Genomic DNA, 24,250 nt, shown 5'->3' with positions numbered 1-24,250 from the left:
AGCCCAACTCCACCTCTATAAATAGGATGGGAATACCAATTGTAAGTGACTCTTAGCTCATTTGAGAAATAATAGCATTGAAATTCAGTTCTATTTTCTCTCTCTAAGCGGTTAGAGTTTCTCTCTCTAAGCATTCACATCACTTTCCTCACACTTTGGGTACTACATTTCCTCTCTATGTTCTAGCACGGAACAACACCTTATGAAGCCCAATTGAAATATTTTAAAATGTGGGGTGTCATGCCATGGTAATGATTTCTAATTCTAAAGAAATAAAAATAATAATAATAAGATCTGAAATTTTTTATTGCACATTCATTATGTTGATCATGATGCTAGCTACATATAGTTTTTTTAGAAAAATGACATGTCTGATTGCAATTCTATCACCGAAATTATAGAGTTGATGAGCTTTGAGCATATTTCTGTTAGGCTTAATTGCAACTTTGGTCCCTGACATTTATAAAAGCCACGATTTTGGTCCCTCACCTAATTTAATTACAAAAATCGTCCCTCACCTAACACTCTGTGAACAAAGTTGGTCCGACCGTCAATTTTTTAACGGAAGAAGCTTATGCGGTGTTTGAAAACTTAGGTGGAAGTGCCACTGGAGAGAGGGAGGCACATGCCTCTACATCTCAGAGGAAAAAACAAAAAAACTCAGAGGAATAGCACACAACCTCAATCTCAGCGTTCCAACAACTAGGCCTCCCAACAGCAAAGCTTCACTATGAGATAAAAAAAACAGCCGAGAGGAGAGGAAAAATTGATTCTGACGCCAGTGGCACTTCCACATAAGCTTTCAGACGCCACGTAAGCTTCTTCCGTTAAAAAATTGACGGTTGGACCAACGTTGTTCACGAAGTGTTAGGTGAGGGACGATTTTTGTAATTAAATTAGGTGAGGGTCCAAAATCGTGGCTTTTGTAAATGTCAGGGACCAAAGTTGCAATTAAGCCTTTCTGTTATGGACTGATCATAGTTCTCATTGCCAATAAGTCTAATGACTACTGTCATGAATCTTAAGTTGATTATGACAATAATAATGATATGAAAATGAGGATTTGAGAAAAAGTAAGAGGCAAATGAATCAAACCTCTTTGAAAATGTTGTATAATATGACCCTCTATCCTTTCTGATGATAGTTCTTCTTACGAATCACGTTTTAAAATAAAGTATGAATAGATTTAATTTGATCTCTAAAATAATTCGTCAATTTTAGTTGATTTACCTCAAAGGAATAACTATTTAGTTGCAAAAGATTTTCACAAAAAGAATATATTGATATTTTGATAATTTTGCTTCGGTTGTAAAAATTTCTTTCATTTGCGTTTAATTGTTTTAGTTTATGTCTCTAAGTTAGTGATTCATCAAATGGATGTAAAAAATGCATTTTTAATGAAAGCTTAGAGCAAGAAATTTATGACTCAACCTAAAGGTGTTGATGTTAAGGGTCTATAAAATTAAAATTGCAAACTCCTCGAATCCTCATATGGTGTAAAGTAAGTTCCTGTAAAATGGCATGAGACATTTAATCAAATTTTGATTAGTGAATAATTCTCATCCTTTGATGTTGATAAATGTTTGCTAAACATTGGATGGTGAATATATTATAATATCTTTGTATGTTATAATTTTGTACATGTGATAGAATTGTAAATGGAAAAATCTCTTTCACCATTTTAATATGAAAGATATGGGTGACGCAAGCGCGATTTAAGGTGTTAAAATCATAAGAAAAGAAAATAGTTTCATACTATCCCACGAGCATTGTGTTGAAAAGCATCTTTGAAAGTTTGGTCCTTATATCATTATACTTGTGAGTATCCCTCATGATTCTAACACTAAATTTAAGCAAAATAGTGAAGACCTTGTTTCTCAATCCGAGTATGCCTAAATTATTGGTAGCTTTACTTGCTCTGATTATTTTTTCTCTACAAGATAATAGCATATCACGTGAACAGATTGAGCAAGTATTTTCATATCCCCAATAAGGATCATTGGGAAGCGCTTGTAGGAATTATGATAGAGGTACCATGAATTATGGTATCATATGTAGTGGATTTTTTAGTGTACTTGAATGATACATCGATGATAGATGGATCTTCAATTCATATGAGAAAAAATCCACAAGTGACTATGCATTTGCACTTGGTGGTGGTATGGTGAATTGAAAATCAGCCAACTAATGTACTATTGCTAAATCTACTATGGAGTCATAGTCTATAGTTCTGGATTTGGCTGGTAGTGAGCTGAGTGGTTAAGAAACTGGTTAGCGGAAATTCGTTTGGAATGAAACTACACCATCGATATTAATGCATTGTGATAATCAATTTCAGTTGTTTATGGTGGATATCTACTCTATGAGAAGAATAGATGCTTATGAGAAATTGATTTGTGAGCTTAATGTTTTCACTTGGAAGGTGTCCAAGTAGGCCTGGTAAAGTTGTCACTTGGAAGGTGTCTAAGTAGACCTGAATAAATGATGTCACTTGTGAGTCATCCAAGTAGACCTGGTGAAAGTAATAAACAAAGTTTACCACTAATTTGAGACAAATACGTATGCGTAATAGTCTTGAGGTAGTTATAATATGATGGTGTTGTATCCCTAAATTATGTGAAGATGATCCGTTAACAAAATCACTATGCATGAAGCTAGTGATGACACATGAGGGGAATGAGACTTGAGCCAATTGAAATCAGTGAATAATGGTAACCCAACCTTTGTGATTAGAGATTCCATGAAGAAGGTTCATATAGGTAATAACAAGTTACTCATATTGATCTGACTACACTAAATAATCTTATTGTACAGTCCATTCCTAGGGTGTAAGTGTTGTGCTGCATTTTGAGAGGATAAGGTTTAGAGCTTTTAATGATTTCCATAGCTCTTATGGGTGGTATATGAAGTGCGGCATATACTTGATGGAATCACCTATATGAGTGTTAAGTGGAGCCGCTTGCATGAGATTTGACTGATCTCTAGAGCACTCAAAGAATACTAGGCCCGCGGTTGGCCGTTTAGCGCACCTTAGCGATAACAGCAAGAAATTGTGGGGGTGTAATGATTCGTAAGACCTCTAGCACACACCAAAATGTCTTGGTTCATAGAGCTTGCTCCACCAATTCACTTGTGTGTTAAGTCTTATTAGTCTAGGTCTGGTTCATAGCCCAAAAGGCACCAAATTTGAGATAATTACACTCGTGGAGGTTGCCTAGGAAATTCATTCTTTCTATTCCCATGAACTTTTGAAATATGTGGGGGATTGTTGGAAAATTTGTGAGTATTTCAAAACTTTAAACACAATTTACATGTGCCTACAATCTACCATAATTGCCACCGTCCAACCTAAAATATATCAACTTTTTTTATTGTGTTACCACCCTCTCATAAAGGTTTGTTGCCCACTATTTAATTTATGTCGCCCATCATTTATGCTCTCCACTATCTTGTATTCGGTGAAATCATCCTTATAAATACTAAGCTTATTCTCATGAGGATACACATCTAATAAAAACTCTCTTCCTCTCCCATCTAAGTTGTATCATGGGCACATTAGTTAAAATAATCTTGCTAGTTCTGTCACCCGATTTATCAGAAGAGGCTGTTTAATTTTAGGAGAGTGTTTGGAATAATACCCGAATAAAAATTTCAAAGACAGTGAATCTAATTCACCACTTAGTCTTCAATTCTCTTCTTGTCGCAGCTCTTTCATTACTGTTCGTGTTCGCGTTGTCCATGCTTAAATTTTCCAACATAAATTAGAGAAAAGACATGGAGCTTTGAACTGTATTAATGTGACTGTGTGAGTAGCGTAGGAAATTTTAATATCCATTTGGCTTCAATTGTTTCAATTGGTTTCGGTATGACAGGGGGCTATTCAATTGTTTACTTGCAGAAGAGGATACTAGAATGAAGAGGTTGAATGTTTTAATTCCTGTGTTTGAAACCAAAGACTCGTTTTCATTTAATTGAACCGAGTGCAGGTCCAAAGCTTAGGGTGCTGTCATTTAAATGCAAATGATTAACGTCTATGTAATTGTCTTCCTTTGTACATTTTAATTATATGCTTTCTCTTAATCTATGTGTTGGGTACCAGAGTAGCGCAACGGAACGTCAGGAGCACAAAAACTCCTCTAACTTGTGAGAATCTGAACTTTCCGCGGCGCTACTCTAGTACCCAACAAGTGGTATATAGAGTTCCATTTTGCACACACAATCTTATGCAGTTAAAAAATTATCTTCTTACCTTTTTCTTCTTGACAGTTTGCATTATTATGAAAACTCAAAACTATTGCTTCATTCTTGGTCCCGTTCCTGTCTGCACTTGGCCTATGTTTTAAATTTTCGCCACCCTACTTTATTTTCCTGGTTCCTGATTCCTCCCCTGTGTGGCAGGATAGCGAGTGGACCTGGAACTTTGTTTGGAGGAGAGAACTGCGGATATGGGAAGAGGGAAAAGTACAATTATTAATATGAAGGTTGCATCTTTTACACCTGTACAGGGCCAAGGAGACAGGTGGGTTTGGGTCAAAAGCAATGAAGGGGTGTACTCTGTTGACTCAGGATATGATTTCTTACAGAGCGAAATTGAAACGATATTGCATTAAGAACACTTTGGTCATTGTCGGTGCTTTTAAGTGGTAAGAGTCAGGGGACATAAGGGTTGTGAAATGAAGGGTGGAGGACCCAAGATTCGAATCCTAAAGAGAGACTGCTTTCCTAATATTACTACTAACTAATATTTGTCTATAAAAAAAACATCTTGAGAAGTATTGCTCAACAGAGCTCAAACAAGGGCCAATAAGAGGAGGAGGAACGTCAACAGAAGCAATGAAAAAGAACTTCGCCTATTCTGCTTAGAACATGAGGAATCTGGCACAACATCTTTTTATCCTATGCAGGATAGCATGGACTGTTTCGATGGCAATATATAACTGGTTCTTGATGTAATTCAACACAAGTCCTGTGTCGCTTATCATGTTGGCTTCCTCTGTCAAATTGTCCCCTGGCCTGCTCTTTACCTTTGGGTGATGAATTTGGTTTGGTAGTATCTATTTCTCTTGGGTTGCATACTTGCATATTGCTACTATGTAATATGTGTAGTTTTTTTTCAGTAATATCTTGATTTATTGCATTATTTGGTGTTACTTTTCTAGACAATGCTACTTGCACCCGCGTATATTTGTTTGTTGTATTGGGGTGAAATATCTCTTCAACTTTCATCTAATATCTTTGACTTCTTTTAAAAATTGAACAATATCAATATTAATCAACATGATCCTCATCTTTTTTGATACAAGGGAAGGAACATATATTTAGGAACTTTATATTTATCTTCTATATAAAATAAGTTCCTAAATTCTTCAGTTTAGAAGTGGCTCCGTTTTTTCCTCCCATTTGTTCAATCTCTTGGCTGCTTCCTCTACCTACAAAGAAGAACATTTTTTATTAGACACTAATAAGTAATAACTTCAATTTCTCATTTCCAACAATAGTAGGAGAATAAGTTTTTTGCAGAGATGATGAGATCTTTTTACCTCCTTGTTCCAATCCGTTCGAAATGTGACCCACATTAGAATAATTGTTTGCATGGTTGTGCCACCAAGCATTCCCAACCATATACCCTACGACAAAATATACGAAATAATTGAGATATATTAACATTGTTCAAAATTTATAAAGCATTTGTTTGATAAAACTATACATTAAAGGGCAGATTAAGGTTGCAAAGCAACTTCCAAAATAAACTATAAACTATTTCATTTCAAAAACAAAAACTTCCAAAATAAACCAATCAACAAAATAACATACCTTGGCTCCAAATTTGAAATAAAAGCCCAGAACAGAGCCCAATGGAATACCAACACCGTAGTAACAACCCACGTTTACATATGCCACGAAAGCTTGCCATCCACATCCAACAGCCACGCCTTTAATTCATATGCGATATGTTATATTCAATGCACTAGTTTGAGTAGTTTTTTTTTTTTTAGTTTGACTAGCTTCTAACAGTTTTTTTTAAATAAGCCATAATTGATATAAGAAAGTAAATATTAAGAATATTGTGTTATTGTGTGTGTTCATTGTCCAACTTTGAATTTAAAAAAAAATCTTGAGATGTTTAAGTGAGTGTACAATTTTTTTAAAAACTAAGTCACGTTTGGTTGTTGTTTTTGAAAATTGTTCTATATTTGTTTGTGGTATCTTATTTTAAAAATATTTCTTAATTTTCAGTTTTTAAAACTAAAATTTCAAAATATCCAAGAGATTGTTTGATTTCTCAATTTTATTGGTACATCAGAAAGATAAATTACACCCTCAAGAAATTAATCCTTTGACCTCCCACAAGGCCTCAACCCAAAATAGTTTTTAGAAGTAGTTTTTAAAATTTATTTTTCAAAAGAAAAGAAAAAACTGTTTGAAAAAAGTGTTTCACAACTTTAATAAGGCTCATTTGAAACTAAAAACAGAAATAGAAAATATCTCTGAATTATTTTGAGATTTAGGTTTTGAAAGCTAAAAATAAGAACAATTTTTAAAAACAAATATGAAAATAAGTTATGATAAACAAGTTTTTAAATTTTTTTGCTTTTAAAAGCAAAAAACTAAACAAACATGCAGGACCTTTATGGGTGTGTTTGATTATGTTCTGATTTTTTTATTTTTGGAAACTATTTTATAAAATAAATTTGAAACTAAATTTTTTTAGTAAATCTATTTGTTAATTTTAATTAAAAAAAATTAGAAATAAAAAAAGCAAACAAAATTAGCAAAATCGGATAATATGTTGAAAATGGAAAGTAGAGAACAAACACAACTTTTAGTTGTTTTGATTTTTATAGCCTTAAAACAAAAAACGATACAAATTTAAAAATCAGTTGATGTCAAACCCTAATGTTTTTACTAGTTGATGCAAAGTTTTTCCCAAACAATTAAATTTACAAGCATATCCATAATCGATGTTATTAATTTGAGTAAGATGAACTAAATTATAGTTACCTGACAAGACAGGCTGAATGCCATTGAGGAGAATAGAAAGTGCTAGCAGTGGGCAAAGATCTGAGACTGCAGCAGCAACCTCTTCACCCCCTGTGAAGGCATAACTAATGATATCTCGTAATGCAAGCACCACCAGTGATGCAATAACTGATATTATGAACGAAATTAATGTCACCACCACCACCGAAAATGAGGCTGATTTTGGATTTCTTGCTCCTAGTTCGTTGCTCACTCTCACGCTGCATTTGTCACACCAAATTAAAACATGTTCATAGTTAGTGATGTGAAGTATTTATTCCTAAGATTATTCACGCTAATTACAAAATTAAAAGTTCCTGATTTTGTATTAACTCAATTATATATATGCCATCAATTTTTTTTTATATATATGCCTCTCTTTTAGTTGCTAAAAAAAGGGAATTAATCTTACCTTGCAGCTGCATTGAATCCAACAGAGATCATGAACACCCACCCACTAATTGTGGTACTGCAATAACAAATAAAAAAAATTAGTAACAAGTTTAAAAATAACAAATTACAAATTAGTAACAAGTTTTTTTTTGTTGTTGACTGATGCTATTAGAGTCTTCTCTGTGAGATTTTAGTTTTCTTTTCTTTTCCACGATACCAAAAAAGCAACAAGTTTTTTTTAAGAAATAGAACAGTGAGTGAACACTGTACTGGGTCAAAAAGTATATGGTCGATGTGCTTATCAATAATTGCAAGCAAACAATAAACAGTGACAAGACCATATACCAAAGAAAATCCCAATATTTCAGTTTTATAAATCACAGTCAAAAGAACCTCCTCATGTGACATTACAGAGTGGCACGTGATCAAGGATTATGCAAAATAGGCAATCATTTCGATGGTCCCTCCCACTTTCCACAACTGAATAATTTAATAAGACAAGGCCCACAAGTACAGTCCCAATTTTGTTCATGATTTGATTGTTATGAAACGCAACAAAAGTATCACAATTTTTTAATACATCAGAAGGCCCCTGAATTTGTAAAGGGAATCAGTTCCAGGGCCTGGAAAATTTTCGCATCAAATTGGGTCCCTAACAAATTTTTTTTAATTCAATTAAGGCCAAATGCGTGTCTGATACTGATGTGTCTAAATTTTAACAGACATGGCATTTCCGCGTGGCTTTTATAATTATTTTTAGAAACCAATAATTATTATTCCTTTATTATTAATTCCAAGTCATTAAAAAAAACTTAATCTAACCTGAAAAAACCTAACCTAATTTGAAAACATAATCAAACCCTCTCCTCCTTCCTCTCTTCACTATCTTCTTCCAAACACGGCCGACCTTCCTCTTCCTCCAACCAGCCGCCACCTTCTAACTGATCCCTGGCGAGAAGGAGAGAAGGAAGAAAGCTTCCGCACAATCGGCCGGCGATGGAGGCCACAGTAGCTGACGAATCGACGGAGGCTGGGAAGAAAATACCAAGATCTTGAAGAGATCCACGATTTGAAGATGGTGGTGCGATGGAGGTCTCAATGGCGCGGCGAGATGGCAAGGCTCACGGTAGTGCGTTGGTTGCAACAGTGAGGAGCGACGGCGCGTGGAAGAGGAGGACGGCAGAAGGGAAGGTCAGGTTAGCTTGGGTTTGATTGGAACATGGTTGGCTTGTGGTGATTGAGAAGAGGTTTCTTTCTTCTTCGTCTCTTTCTGGTTTTGATTTAGGGAGATTTGTTTGCTTGAAGATTCAGTGACAGGGGAAGTGGGTGTTGTTCTGATTTAGGAGCTTGAGGTTCTGGGTCCAGTTAGCTATGCAGTGGTTGTGATTGAATGCTTGGGTTTGAAGGGAATGGATTTTTGTGGTTTTAATTTCTTTGATGGTGGTTCTATCTTCTTCCATTGTACTAGCTTCTCTGCAAATGATAGTGCTTCTCTGCACTGGTAATTACACATCTTGTTGTGGTTATGAAGCTGTCTTTTACCTGTTGTGGTTCAAATTGGGGCTGAAGATCACTTAGGAGGGTTCAATTTAGGGCTGAATTGTTATTATTAGATTAGGAATTTGTTATTATTAGATTAGGTTATTATTTAGTTAAGGGTTATTAGATTAGGGATTTTATTAAGTTTTTTATTTTTTTTCTGCTTAAATAAATGAGTTGGAATTAAAAAAATAAAGTATTATAATTTTTTAATTAAAAAATAATTATAAAAGCCACGTGTAATTGATGACTAGGACAAAATTGTGGTTTGACAGCATTTGGCCTTAATTGAATTAAAAAAAATTTGTTAGGGACTCAATTTGATGCGAAAATTTTCCAGGCCCTGGAACTGATTCCCTTTACAAATTCAGGGGCCTTCTGATGTATTAAGCCCAATTTTTATAACGTGTACTTTTTTGAGCTGTTATTCGCTGTCTTGTTTGTTTTTCTCTAGCTAGATCTCAGGTCTCATCGTACTCTTTTTGTGTTTTCGTCGACCCCCACCATATGGATTTTGTACCCACATAGCAGAACTGCATGCTAATACTACCAAAACATGCAGAACTTTTGTGCAGAACCAAACTCTGTGAAGGACAAGAAGCCCCACAATTGCCGGGCTTTTATATATTAAGGATCCACTTTATCTTAAATCCTTCCATAGCGCCCCTTTTCTCCTAGTTGATTTGAAGTTACATGTGTCGAATTAGATTCCAATATATTAGTACAAGTCAAAATATTAAAAAAAAATTAAGGTATTAGTAGAATTCTGGAGTAAATTCTTAGAAGTTCAATTATTTATCAATTTTACTATACCTATTAGTTACTACCTACTTTGAATCATAACATATTACTTATTATTTCTACTACACATATGGAGGAATAATAAGAACCAAAAGTCACTTTTATCAAGTATTGATTCTTCTTTAAAAAAAAAAGTATTGAATCCTGATATAGCATCAAATCAAAAATCACAACCACAGACGTCAACACCCAACAACAATAATATGAAATCTAAATTATATATTATCAAAATAAATTCCATAATGTGAGATACTGACAATTAGTAAAGAGATGATTAACAGAGAAATTAGTATTCATTATGATCAATTTAACCTGAAGAAAAAACAAAATTCCACCACACAACATTAAATACTTCAAGAACACGCTGAAAAAAAAAATAGAGCATAGAGATGCTCACCAAACACACAATTGCAAGATTAACCTTTAAAACTCAATTACTTTAGTTCAAAAAAAAAAACTCAATTACTAATCAATTAAAATCAAAGAAACTAATGAAAAATTAAAGAGTTACTTACCAAATGGAAAGGGAATCAAGAGCCAACTCTGGATGAGGAAGCAGTCCCGCCAACAAAACCAAAATCTGGAAGTACCATGTCTCTAGGCACAACATCACAGCAGACGCTGCCGATAGTTTGAAAAACTCTGGCAACCCTGAAAATGCCTGCCACGAGAACCCTTGCCATGTGCGCTTGCACCTCTCGCTCTTCAATATGTACACGAACTGCGCAATCACGATAATCCACCATGATAAACTCAAAACAAGCGACGCGCCCAACAAGCCCAGTCCAATCTCGTAAACCACCACCCAGCTCAGCAAGAGGTGCAACACCAACGTGACAACTGAAATGTACGCGCTAGGCGCGACTATGCTCTGCGCCTGAAGGAACTTCTGGATGGGAAAATTCACAGCGTACGCAAAGATTTGAGGGATGAGGCCCCACACAAAAAGCGCGGCCGCGGATGCAATTTGTGGGGACTCTCCGAGAAAAAGTAGAATGGGTTCGCTAAAAACGTATATCAACGTCAAAACCAATCCAGCAAGAAAGAGAAGGATGGTTGATCTCTGCAAGTAAATTCCAAGCATTTCAAACTTGTGAGCACCAAATGCTTGTCCACATAGCGTCTCCACAGCACTTCCCATACCCAACTGTAACATCAAGAGTTCAGCTTATCGTAAACAAACATAATAACATTTACAATAACCAATTTATGGAACTAGAAATAATGTACACAAGCGTAATACACAAAAAAGAAAAAAGAGTTCATCTTCATTATCCACTAAAGTGAATTCACTCAAGTAAAGTGAGTCAAATTTAAAAAATGCTAACAACATTTTCTTTTCAACCTTTTTTTAACAATGAGATACCAACATTTAAGTGAAGCCCACTAAAAATATAAATTTCACATAAATTTTGAAAAGAGTGTTGGAAAAATGTGTTTCAGACTTCCCAATCCTTAAAAATACAATTCATGTGAACATATACACTTTTATGATTAAATAATCAAGATCCTTAAAAATACAATTCATGTGAACATATACGCTTATATGATTAAAGAATCAATTTCATCGTACAGTCATGTATAATCAATGGTTATGATTGAATTTAAATAAAATAATATTAAATCAAATACCTATATATACAAATCTGAGAAGATCTGATACATAGACTCTGTTTTTTGGTACAAAGTCTACATAGACTCTGTAATCATGTCATAAATTTTTGTATAAAAAATCTAATACTATAGATCATAAAACTATATAACCAACATGTGAATGAATGAATGAAGATCGATGACAAGGATGAGGGAGAAGTAAGGGGTACCATGAGGCCATAAGCGAAGACTTGGATGCCGGTGTTACCGAGCGACGCGGCGGCGAGTTCAAGGTTACCAAGGTGGCCGGAGAAGATTTGGGTGGACATGGACATGACATAGTTGATGCAATAGACTAGGACAGCAGGGGCGGCCAAGTGGAAGAGGAGCCTGAGCTCGATCCAGGTGGCGGCGCCAAGGCGGGTGAGGAGGGGCACGGCGGTGTCGGAGAGAATTCTCTCAAGCTCGCCGTCGGAGGCATGCTTAGAGGTTGAGGAGGAGTGTGGTAACAGGGGAAGTACTTCATCACCTGCATCATTCTTGTTTTCTGAACTCATGATGAGGAATATGTTGAATGATGCTATGGTGTGAGGTGCCTTTGTTGAAGTGGGAGTCAAATGATTATATATATAATTTGGATTGGAGCAGCCTCTCCCAGTCCCACCTAACATATTTAATTTAATATTTGTATTTGTACTAAAGTAGAAAAATAATTTTTTTTTTATGCTAAAGTAGAAAAATAATTAAGTACTAGAAATCATTATCATGTAATAATAAAATTTAAATTTTATTATATAGAAAATAAAAAATGGAGAAATGTAATTGGTAATTACTAATATGTGTAAAACTCTTTCAAGTCAGAAAATAATTCTAATAAGGAGAATTCAGAGTGATGCCGGATATATATCTTACATAAATTTAACAAGTATTAAAGTACTATTTGGTTTTTATAAAAAAATTAATTTTTTTTATACAGCGGAAGAAGAAAAAAATTGAAAATTTAGCTATGAATATTCAAATATTTTTTGTAGAAATAATTTTTTATAATGTAAAAAATTGAAAATTAGTTATGTTATTTAAGATAAAATAATTATTAGTTGTATTGATTAATCTAAATGGTGTTAAAATTTAATTTAGTTCCGGAAGGTTTTGAAATTTACAACAAAATTAATGTACATAAATATAAATGATTTTAAAATTTTTTAAGCCCCTACTAAAAGTAAATTGTATTCAATTTTATCATGTTATGTTAAGAAATTTTATAATTCACTCATCATATGTAAAAAAAAAAAAACACATAATCGTTTTAGGCCTTATTGAAAGAGGTCATCGGACGTTTGAAGGAAATAATATAAAAAAAAAAATCAACGTAAACACGTGATGGGTGATGTCAATTATACAGAACGTGAATCCTGTCATCCTGATTTTTATGGAAAAAGGCACATATATCTCTTTTTATCTAGTGTACGTCATAATGATAATTAGAAAGAGAAACTCAAGAAGAAAAACCCGAGAGGAAAGCCGCCATATATGTGATGAAGAATTAGATGAATAAAAAAAATAAGGCAAATGAAGATTAAATTATCATTAAAATATTTAAATGGATTTACCTCAGAGATTGCTGAAAAAGCGATCTAAATTTGAACCCTCAGATTTTACCTACAACTATAGGCTATACTTGTTCCCGAGAGTTGGGTCAATTGTAACAGTTAGGATATATAACAGTTGGGTGAGATGAAGGATGAAGGGTTCAGAGCTCGAATTCTGAGGAATGACTAATTTACTAACATTACTAACAACTAACATTTTCATATCAAAAAATAAACTACAGGTTATACGTACTTCACTGTAAATAAAAAGAAAAAATGACATTCAGTCTTCTCGTATCCAAGTTTTCTCCTATCCACTTATTTTTATTCTCCTACTACCATAGACTCTCTCTTTCCCACATTAGCGCTTTGTTTGGTGGAGAAGAGAGAATAGAGAAAAAATGTAGACTTTATTAGTTGTTTGGTATGACAGAGATAAATGAGATAGAGAAAAGAAAGCGTGTCACTTTTCATATTAAAAGACATTTTTATCCATAAGTTTTTTAAATTTTTAGATAATGATCAAAATGGTTAGGGGGAAAAATTGAAAAGTAAAAAAAATTGAAGCAACATGCATCATTTCTTCTCAAAACGAAGATATTTCTAAAAGGTAGGGTGGCCTACCATAAAACTCTCTCTGCTACTACAGTTTTGGATGAAGCAAATGAAGGTGGAAGTACAAATCTCACCTCTAACTTCATCCATCTTATCTCTCTCTCGTTCATCTCTCTCTCTCTCTAACCAAACTAAGTGTATGATTTCAATTATATTCAACTATTAGCAAATGAGGCATTCTCCTTCTAATAACCTTATCTCTCCTTGATCCACTCTTCATTAGCGGAGGTAGACGACATTGGACCTCATTGATGAAGATTTGTTCATTGGATCTGGAAGAGCCTCGCCTTCTCACCAGATATATGCTAACCCTTCCACCAATAAATCGAGCTCCGGCACAACGCGTCTCTCCTACACAGCCCCTTAGGGTTCTCCACCGCTCCTAATTATGACTTTAACTCCCTCTGCAAACCTATACTTAGTGTCACCCTCCTCATTGACCCTTGGTTGTGAAGCCATCATCGACGCATGTACCTCATTTAGTTTGCCTTCTTCGCTCTCCACTCTAGGTAGTGGATTGATTACGATTGGTCGTTTCTACCATATCTGAGGAATCATTGCACAAAACTCCCGATGTCGACTAAAGTGTTTTGGAGGAGACAGGTCGAACGATGAGATCGATGTGTTTAGAGGCGTGTTCATTTTTTAGCTAGATCGAAGCCACGAGATCGAAGTGTTTGGTGTTGGTTTGGGTTATGGGTCTCATGGAGGTTAAGGTGTGCTAGTTAGATTTAGCCTTTGGCTCTCTCTCTCTCTCTCTCTCTCTCTCTCTCTCTCTCTCTCTCTTTTCATCGATCTCTTATTATCCTTCACATGCCTGTGTTTTTGGGCTCGGTAAAAGTTCATGTTGTTGGTTTTCACGTTGGGTGTACATGTGGTAAAAGTTTAAATGATCAGAAGTAGCACAAGAAAGGAGGTTTTGCATTGTGCCATCCAAAAACTTGGATTTCCAAACGATTGAAAACATTGTTGCTTGAGTTGGTGACATTTGGTGCAGCGGATAAGTGAGAATAGATAAGGAATCAAGGAACACCATCATTTTTATCCCGATTCACCCCCAAAATGATAAGGCTACATCCAGTCATTGGCTATACCAAGATTTCACTATACCGGTATCAAGAACATCTCCTTACAAGTATTATTATCCATGCCTCTTCAAACATTTTTGAGTAATATTCTTCCATCGTTGCCTCTCCAGGAAAACCAAGTATTATTTTGTCACTATCTCTTCAGGTATTATGAAGTATTCTTTTTTCACTGCCTCTTCAGGCATTATCAAATATTCTTTCTCCACTGCCTCTTCAAGCATTAACAAGTATTCTTCGGAATTCTCTTTAAGCAATCTTGTAAGAAAGATTGTTTGATTCTACAAGATTCTCTTCTTCAAAGTGTGAAAGTAGAAACATTTCAGTTAATGAATCATAAAGTATTGGGGTGAGATTTGACTCTTAGAATATACTTTATGTTCTATTACATGAGAGATTAAATGAAATATTTGACTTTTAGAAAACTCTTCTCTTCATGTTGAAGCAGACGGCGATGATGAACTTTTCTGAATTATGAGCCAAAAACTTACTTGCAATATCTTCAAATATTCTCTCTATAAATCTGAATCTTCTGTGAGATAAAAGATAGTCGTTGGAGCATGTTCTGTACAAAGCTTATATATGTTGTATCAAACAGTACTTTGTGTACTTGGTTCAGATGCATTAAATGCACGGTACTGTTTGATGAAGACCTTTTCTTAAAAGGATGTGGTCTGTCAGCTAGTAGGTAGCATAGATATGAGCTTCTATCCATTGGTGTGAAGATATGGTAATTTAATAGTGACACCATTGTACTTTCACTTTGTGCATTGTACTTTGTCAGAACATGTGATCTTGTCTTTCAAGACTTCTTTAAGAAGCTTTACTGAGCTCTTTTCCAAATTGAGTATAATGTTCATCCTTCTGAAACTGCAACTTTCTTTCCATGATAGACGTTATTCTTTTCAGACGATCTTTATGCTTCCATTGTTCTTCTGTACTTCTTTTCTATTGGTCTTTTTTAATCATACGATAACTTTTGACTGATCACTTGTAGCTTCTTCTTAAGAAATGGATCGGTCCAGATGAAGCGTGACTTGACTAAGGTAGATCACAATAGGCTTTAGATGACAAACTTTATTCCATCCCTTGCATGAGAGAAATAGGAAACTTTGATAGCAAAACTGTTGTACTTGTTTCCTCGATCAATGTGCTTTGTAGAGTATAACATGATTCTTTGCACTTGACTTTCTTCAAGAATGTTAGAGAGATATCTTTAATTTGAACATGGCGCTCTTTCTCTAGACATTGTCTTCATTGGACAGCTTTGAGATAGACGATGAATTTCTTCATTGTGTGTAGTCTTCTTTTCTGGCAGACGATTTAGCAGATTCGACTTTTCTATGCTAGTGCATACTGTCTTGTAGTTTAGACCTTTCTTCTCTTGAATGGATTGTCTTCTTTGCATTGTCTTGCACTTTGAACATTAGACGATAAAGGATGTGAGTCATAAGTGTTGTTTCCTTAAATGTAATTCACATGAGATTTTAACTATTACACTTATACTCTTAAAAATTATTATCATTCAAAATATGATAAATGATGTATCTAGCATTGTCATGGATCAGCTAGGTTGTGGGTTGCAGTGGGTGATAGTTGTGAGGTTTTTGTTGCCGTTGGTGACGGTTCTAGCCTTTTGGGTTGGTGTTCGTGTTTTTATTGGTGTTCAGCTGTTGGGGCCGACAAAGAACCATTAGATAATTTGGTATTATGTTAAAAAAAATTAATACATTTCGAAAAAAGTAACCTGCTATTTTTGGGTCGGTATGTCACCCGTTTATAACAAGCCAAATTAGGGGTGTATAGTTAGACATCATTTTTAGGGATCCATATTATGTGGATCCTATTTAAAAATAACAAAGGATTTTTACCTTTTCCACCCAACCATTTTTTTAAGAGAAAAAAAATGTTTCAAATGTGAATGCATATTATATTGTTTGATAATTCATGTATCATTATTATTTAAGATTTATGTTATCTTTTTTAATATATATATATATATATATATTAAATATATACCTTTCCTCTTGTAACCATATATATATATATAGAATAGAACCTTATAAATACTTATTAAAATAGAGATACCGCAACTAGGGCCAGTCGTAAGATGTAAGGCCCAAGTTTTAACGCTTTGGATAAGTGAATAAAATAAAAAAGTTATTTGATTAAGATAAATTTGGGAAGGAAAGAGGTTCAGGAAAAGTCCAAGAATGTATCGAAAAACCGAAAGAGTTATAGCACGACTAACATACGCTTAATCCTAGGTCGAAGGTATTAGTGAATGGTTAATTTACGCTTTAGGACACGATGGAAACTAATTCCAAAAAAAATCCTCAGAGAAATGTTAGAACTTCTCTTTTCCGTCCTTAAACAACCATTTCGATGCGAAATCCTGGAATGTACGAACGTCAAATTCCAATTCTCGGAAGTTTGCCGAAACGGAATCCCTGATAGTTCGGAAAACCTAAGATCGACAGACGATGAAGACTTTTTCTATCCGGAAACTCAAACGAAGATTCCACCCGCGTTCTCCTACATCTCTCATCATTCCTAATCTTTCTTCAGAAGGAAGTTTTCTCATCCGACGATCACTGCAAAAAGTAGTTTTTCGGGATAAACCGACTTACACCGACTTATGCCGATTTTGGATCTTTTGGTTTAATTCCAAGAATTCTATTTTGAGTTCTGGAATTCTGTCGCCAGAACCTATCTTAGAATGCGCAGAGGAACGCGCAGGAAAAATCGGAATCGCAAAAAAATCATTTTTCCGTTTTTTCCAAAACCTATAAATAGTTGAAAAATTAGATTTTTTTTCACAAAACCCATTTTCCCCACCCCCAAAGCCGCGAGTTTCTAGAGAGAGAGAGAGATCCGGATCTTCGTCGATTCTTGCCCGTTTGCTTCACCGTTCGTCACTAATCGAAGACCTCGAGGTAGGTAATCTATACTCTCCTTCGAATCGTCGTTTCTGTCCATTTCTCCTGCGACTTTCTGAGTTCAAAATTTTGAGGTTTTTGAAAAACTGTTCAAATCAGTTGATTTCAGCGTCTAAACTTCTTCCCTGCATGCTCCTGAGCGTGTTCTGCGGATTAGATTTTGTCAAATGTCGACGAAATGCCGCCGGGATCAATTTCTACCCTAAATACCCATTTTTCGCCAAAGTCGCAACCTTTACGCTCTAATCTATCGACTTGGCTTAGTGCTAGTAGGATTTGTCGTCATAAACGTCGTTGTGGACGTCCCCATCCAATTTGTTTTTCAAAAATCCAATTTTGAAATTCTGAGCTAAAAATAATGACCAAACTACCCCTATATCAGTTTTCGATCCGAAAATTTTTCCGAGCCTAGAACCGTCTTAGTTACGGCTTATGTTAACCTAGGAACCAAGTTTGATCGAAGAAAAATCGACCCTCCCAATTAAGGAAAGTGGCCGAGAGCTATATCAAGGGGGGAGGAGAATCCGATTTTTCGAAAACTTGTCTTAACGCGTTAGATTGTCGTACCACGGAGGTAGTAGTGTACTGTGTAACCCTAGGACTCTTTGATTGCTGAGTTTCTGACTCTTGGTGTTGATTTCTGTGATTTTTGCTTAAGGTTCGTTTGAGGAGATTCCAAGAAACCAAGGAGAAGAGCTTGAAGAACATTTGGAGGAGGAAGCTGGAAGACCCACCGGTGAGGGCTACTCTCTGAATTACTAGATAATGCTTTAGGTGTCGATGAAATTCGACTTGATTTATGTGTTATGCACCTAATTGCTAAATGTCTGAAATGATTTCTGAGGCTTCGGCCGAACTTGTTGAGTACTTGATGCCATGATATTGTGTGCTAAATGATTCACATGCTATGTGCTACATGGTTAACTTAGGATGTGTTGGAATATGCTGTTTATGTCTTTTGGTTGAGCTGTTTCAATGATGCTATTCCACTTGTACCTGAGATTCTGAAAAGTGAGGATTACGGGCAGGTCATGCCGAATTTTTATGAGATTTTGAGAGAGTTTTAAAAGGACGAACGGAGTTCGGACCTTGTCATGCTCCAATGGATCGAGACCTTCTCAGGGAATTACTTGGGTTTATGGGAACTTTGAACTCATAGGGAATACGATAAGACTAAAAAGAGCTATTTTTATAAAGAAATTCATAAGATATTAAACAACCTCTAAACCTTTAAATAAAGATAACAATCTCGGATGCAAGCTTTGGATTGAAGTTTAGTTTTGGAAAATGAGAAGTGTCGTCGGATCCAAGTGTTGGGAAGATTTCGAGTTTTGGGTATGTTGATACTCATTCGCTCTGGGAGCAGTTTGTTTAGCCATCCAAGGGATGAGCCGAGAAGCTTCACGGAGGTGTGAGACCTTGTGAATGCGTGATACTCCACTGAGGCGTGAGACCTTGTGGAAAGCATGGATCTTCACTGAGGCGTGAGACCTCGTGAACAGCATGATACTTCATTGAAGCGTGAGACTTCGTGCAAGTGTGTAAATTCACTGAGGCGTGAGACCTTGTGAAAGCATAAAACTTCACTGAAGCGTGAGACTTTGTGAATGTGTGAGACTCCACAGAAGCGTGAGACTTCGTGAGAGCATTGATGACTCGAAGAGTTGTCGTGAGTGGTTGCACTCTTTTGTTTATGATTAATTGTATTTTGTCGCAGAATCGACATTTACCTTAGGGTATTCTTTTAGAGACTTTAAGTTAATCTAGAACACGTGGCGACGTGTCGGGTGAGGTCGGAGACGTTGTTTGGCTAATCACTTGCATTCATGCACTCATTTTGAGGTTAATACACGGCGTGATACCGGACCTCGGTGGATTCCAAAATGGTCATAAGACCCGGATTTCCATATTTAGGACACTACGGTGGTCCTCAGTAGCAGACGGAATGGCAGACCTACGGGTTCACTGCTGATCTGACTACTTTTGTGTGGATTAAGAGACACGCGAGCAGGAAGGTACCCACCGTGGCTGGTGTTAGGGCCGTCTCGTTGATGTCCATCCTTCTTCCGGAATGCATTTTGTTACCCAGCATTGCATTTCATGCAACATACATGCTAACTTAGTTGCTGAGTGTGATTGGTAACTGTTTATCCTATTTTTGAGGCATGCTACTTGTTTTTATGGCTCTTTATATTTATTGTGATACATACAACCCTAGGAAGCTATCCCAAAACTTATAAGCCTGAGAGGCTAGTATTTATTATCCTATAATTATATCTGGTTTTATTAATTATATAATTCTTTGGAGTTGACCCTCGCGTCTGCTGTGTGTGTTTGGGCGGACTACGCCATTTGTCAGATGAGTATGGGGGATTGGTTTACCATGGTCAGCCCGTCAGGGGGGACCAGGTACGAGATGCTTGACCAAGACGACCCAGGTGCATGGGTGGTCGATCCCGAGGGCCACCGTGCGACCTACACCGGTCGGATCATGGAGGACCGTGTCGATCGATTCGGACGCTTGACGGAGGGAGTGATGAGGAGGCACATAGTGAGCTTCAACCTGCCTCCAGGAGTACACTGTGGACCCGGCTTGGGAGTACCTCCACCGCCACCATCTCCTTCAGATGATGAGGACCCTTCTGAGGAGTTGCCAGTAGGTGGGGCTTCGACGGAGTCTAGTCCGTCTACTGCTGCTGCTGTCGTTGCGGATCTCGTTCCGGGCCCCGAGCCCGAGAGTCCAGTGCGGGAGCGCATTAGGGTGGACAGAGAGGGCAGTGTTGAGTACGTCGACCTAGTCGTCCTGGATGCAGATTCGGATGACGACCGCGCTAGCATGTAGGATCGAGTGCTAGTGTGGGCTCCTCGGGTAGGGATAGTGTAGGAGTTGTGTCGATGCTCTGACCGTCATGCTTCCGTTTTGGGGACAGGGTAGTTTTCCTACCGGTAGCTTTTGTGTGGTTTCCTATGGAGATCACAGAGAGCTGGTTGGATTTAGGGGGTCTTTTCTTAGGCCGCTGGGCCAACTTGCTCTCAGTTTTTGTAGGTTAGTGTTGCGGACACAGTATCTTCATCTTGGACTGTACATATTGCCTTCGGGCGTTACTCTTTTCTGTCACCCGACACGAGGCATGTATATATAGTTGTATAGTAGTTCCTTTTATCTTTTGTTGGGGAGTTTTATTGCTTTTTGTCTTTAGTTATATTGTCGAAAAAAAATAATTCACGTTTTTCCGCTTAAAGTATTTTCTTTTGGTTACTAAAGTGACGCCACCGAAATCGGGGTGTTACATTTGTGGTATCAGAGCTTAGTCGAGTCTTTCGGGAGTCTTTGGGGAATAGGTCTTCTGTGCTAGGTTGTGTGACTCTGCAAAGAGTAAAAAATTGATTGTCTGCCAAGCGATTTTTCGCTTAGAATTGTTTGAAGTTATTGCTTAATCATATTGTATAGTTATTTTGGATGCTATCTTATGATGAGCACTAACTGTTTGTTAATTTAGCAGAACATGGTGAACGCTAACCAACTAGCTGAGATGATGGCCACTATGGCCCAAGCTGTGACTGCACAGGCAAACGATAATGCTATGAGGCGTGCTGCTGAGGAGGCACGTGATCAGCACCAACGCCAGAGGGAAGTGACAATGGATCAGAACAGAGGCCTGAATGATTTTAGGAGACAGGATCCACCTAAGTTCTCGGGGGGTACGGACCCGGACAAAGCGGATCTCTGGATCCAGGAGATTGAAAAGATCTTCGGTGTATTGCAGACTGCTGAGGGGGCCAAGGTGGGAATGGCAACCTTTCTACTGTTGGGTGATGCTGAGTACTGGTGGAGAGGCGCCAGAGGAATGATGGAAGCAAACAACCTGGAAGTGAACTGGACTTCGTTTCGTGCTGCTTTTCTGGAAAAGTATTTTCCAGATAGTGCGCGGGACGAGCGTGAGTCGCAATTCCTGACACTTCGTCAGGGTAGCATGTCCATCCCGGAATATGCTGCCAAGCTGGAATCGTTGGCCAAGCACTTTCGATTCTTCCGCAATGGGGTCGATGAACCCTACATGTGCAAGCGCTTTGTGAATGGGCTGAGGCCCGATATTGAAGACTCGGTGAAACCGTTGGGGATCACTCGTTTTCAGACTTTGGTTGAGAAAGCCACTGAGGTGGAGATAATGAAGAACAGGAGACTGAACCGTGTTGGGACAGGAGGGCCGATGAGGTCGGGCTCTCAAAATTTTCAAGGCAGAGGGAGATTTCAGAGTAGGAAGCCGTATCAACGTCCTGCAGGTAGAGGAATTGCTTCAGGATCTTATAGGCCCATGGTGGGTACTGCTGGAGGTTCTGGAGGTCAGACTGTGAACAGGGAGATGACCTGTTACAGATGTGGGCAGCCTGGGCACTATGCCAATACTTGTACTGACATGAGGCCCAAATGCTTTAACTGTAACAAGTTGGGGCATACTGCTGCTCAATGCAGAGCACCTAAGACAGAACCAGCTGTGAACACTGCTCGTGGGAAGCGTCCTGCTGCCAAGGCAAGAGTCTACACCATGGATGGTGAAGAAGCTGAAGATGTTGATGGTCTGATCAGGGGAGGTTGCGAGATTGACGGTAATCTCCTAACTGTACTTTTTGATTCCGGAGCAACGCACTCTTTTATCTCTAGGGAATGTGCTACTAGATTAAAACTTCCCGTTACTGCTTTGAGTTTCGATCTTATAGTTACCACACCTGCCAAAACTCTGCTTGCCAATACTGCATGCATGTATTGCCCAGTAACCTATAGGGATAAAGTTTACCATGCTAACCTAGTGTGCCTAACTCTCAAGAACCTAGATGTTATCCTAGGGATGGACTGGTTGTCTCACTACCATTGTCTTCTGGACTGTAGCCGAAAGAGAGTGGTATTTCCTGACTCGGACCTTTCCGAGTATCTATCCGCCAATCATATTAATGTCTCTCTGAATGAAGGATCTCAAGAGTATTCAGTTTTGTTGAGCTTGGAGAGTAAAGGAAATTCGGAAGTGAGTAATATTCCAGTTGTGAGGGACTTCGCGGATGTTTTTCCTGTCGATGTACCTGGTTTGCCGCCTGTACGCGACATTGAGTTTGCTATTGACATCGTACCGGGAACAGGACCGATTTCGATTGCACCATATCGGATGGCACCTGCGGAATTGGTGGAGTTGAAGTCTCAACTTGAGGATCTTCTGTCGAAAGGATTCATCCGACCAAGCGTTTCACCTTGGGGAGCACCCGTCTTATTGGTGAAGAAGAAGGATGGGAAATCTAGACTTTGTGTCGACTATCGACAACTGAACAAAGTAACCGTCAAGAATAGGTATCCGCTACCCAGAATTGATGATTTGATGGATCAACTACGAGGAGCTGCGATATTCTCAAAGATAGACCTGAAGTCGGGTTACCATCAAATTAGAGTAAAGACTGAGGATATCCAGAAGACGGCATTCCGGACTCGTTATGGACACTATGAGTATCTAGTGATGCCATTTGGGGTGACAAACGCACCTGCTATCTTCATGGATTACATGAACAGGACATTCCATCCGTTCTTGGATCGATTCGTCGTGGTGTTTATCGACGACATTCTGATCTACTCAAAGAACGCTGAAGATCATGAAGGGCACTTGTGTCAGGTTTTACAAGTGTTGAGAGAGACAAAGTTGTACGCCAACCCTTCTAAGTGTGAATTTTGGCTCGAAGAGGTAAAATTCTTGGGCCATGTGATTTCTAAAGAAGGTATAGCTGTGGATCCAGCAAAGGTAGAGACGGTGTTGTCATGGGAACGGCCAAAGACCGTGACTGAGATCAGGAGTTTTGTCGGTTTGGCGGGATACTATCGTCGCTTCATTGAGAATTTCGCCAAGATCGTTGGACCCTTGACTCAACTCACGAGAAAGGATCAACCTTTTGCATGGACCGAAGCGTGCGAAACTAGTTTTCAGACAATGAAGGAACGTTTGACGACGTCACCTGTACTCGTCTTACCGCAACCAGAGGAACCGTATGAAGTGTACTGTGATGCTTCGCATCAAGGTTTGGGATGTGTGCTGATGCAGCATCGGAAAGTGGTGGCTTATGCTTCACGACAACTGAAGACTCATGAGAAGAACTATCCGACTCATGACTTAGAACTTGCTGCCATTGTGTTTTCGTTGAAGATCTGGAGACATCACTTATATGGATGCAATTTCACCATATTTAGCGATCACAAGAGCTTGAAGTACTTGTTTGACCAGAAGGAGTTGAACATGAGACAACGACGTTGGATGGAGTTTCTCAAGGATTACGATTTTACCTTACAATACCATCCTGGAAAAGCTAATGTTGTTGCTGATGCATTGAGCAGGAAAATGCATATCTCGTCAATGATGGTGAAGGAGCTACAACTGCTGGAACAATTCCGAGATTTGAGTTTGGACGTAAGATTATCCGAGGGAGAACTGAGGTTCGGGATGATCAGGATTACCAATGGATTGATGGAAGAAATCCGAGACCAACAGTTACAAGATGAATTTTTACTCGGAAAAAGGAATTTGGTAATTCAGGGTAAGGACCCGGAATTCAAGGTAGGAAGTGACAATATCCTACGGTGTAAGGGTAGAGTTTGCGTACCCAACAACCCTGACCTAAGGAGGTTGATATTGGACGAAGGTCA

At 37.7% G+C, this 24,250-nt stretch overlaps 1 protein-coding gene across 1 annotated transcript; it reads right to left on the bottom strand.

Moving 5' to 3' along the window:
- Positions 1 to 5,240: 5,240 nt before the first annotated feature.
- LOC130748660 (protein DETOXIFICATION 40-like) lies at positions 5,241 to 11,956 on the bottom strand. The gene is made up of 7 exons (XM_057601897.1): positions 11,577 to 11,956; positions 10,269 to 10,900; positions 7,433 to 7,489; positions 7,003 to 7,241; positions 5,815 to 5,933; positions 5,541 to 5,627; positions 5,241 to 5,429 (listed from the first exon to the last, which is right to left on the bottom strand). The coding sequence occupies exons 1-7, from the start codon at positions 11,901 to 11,903 to the stop codon at positions 5,367 to 5,369; spliced, it is 1,524 nt and encodes a 507-aa protein (XP_057457880.1). The 5' UTR covers positions 11,904 to 11,956; the 3' UTR covers positions 5,241 to 5,366.
- Positions 11,957 to 24,250: the final 12,294 nt, after the last annotated feature.

The sequence above is a fragment of the Lotus japonicus genome, chromosome 3, assembly GCF_012489685.1.
Source record: "Lotus japonicus ecotype B-129 chromosome 3, LjGifu_v1.2".
Lineage (NCBI taxonomy): Eukaryota > Viridiplantae > Streptophyta > Magnoliopsida > Fabales > Fabaceae > Lotus > Lotus japonicus.
This window is presented reverse-complemented; position numbering and strand designations above follow the sequence as displayed.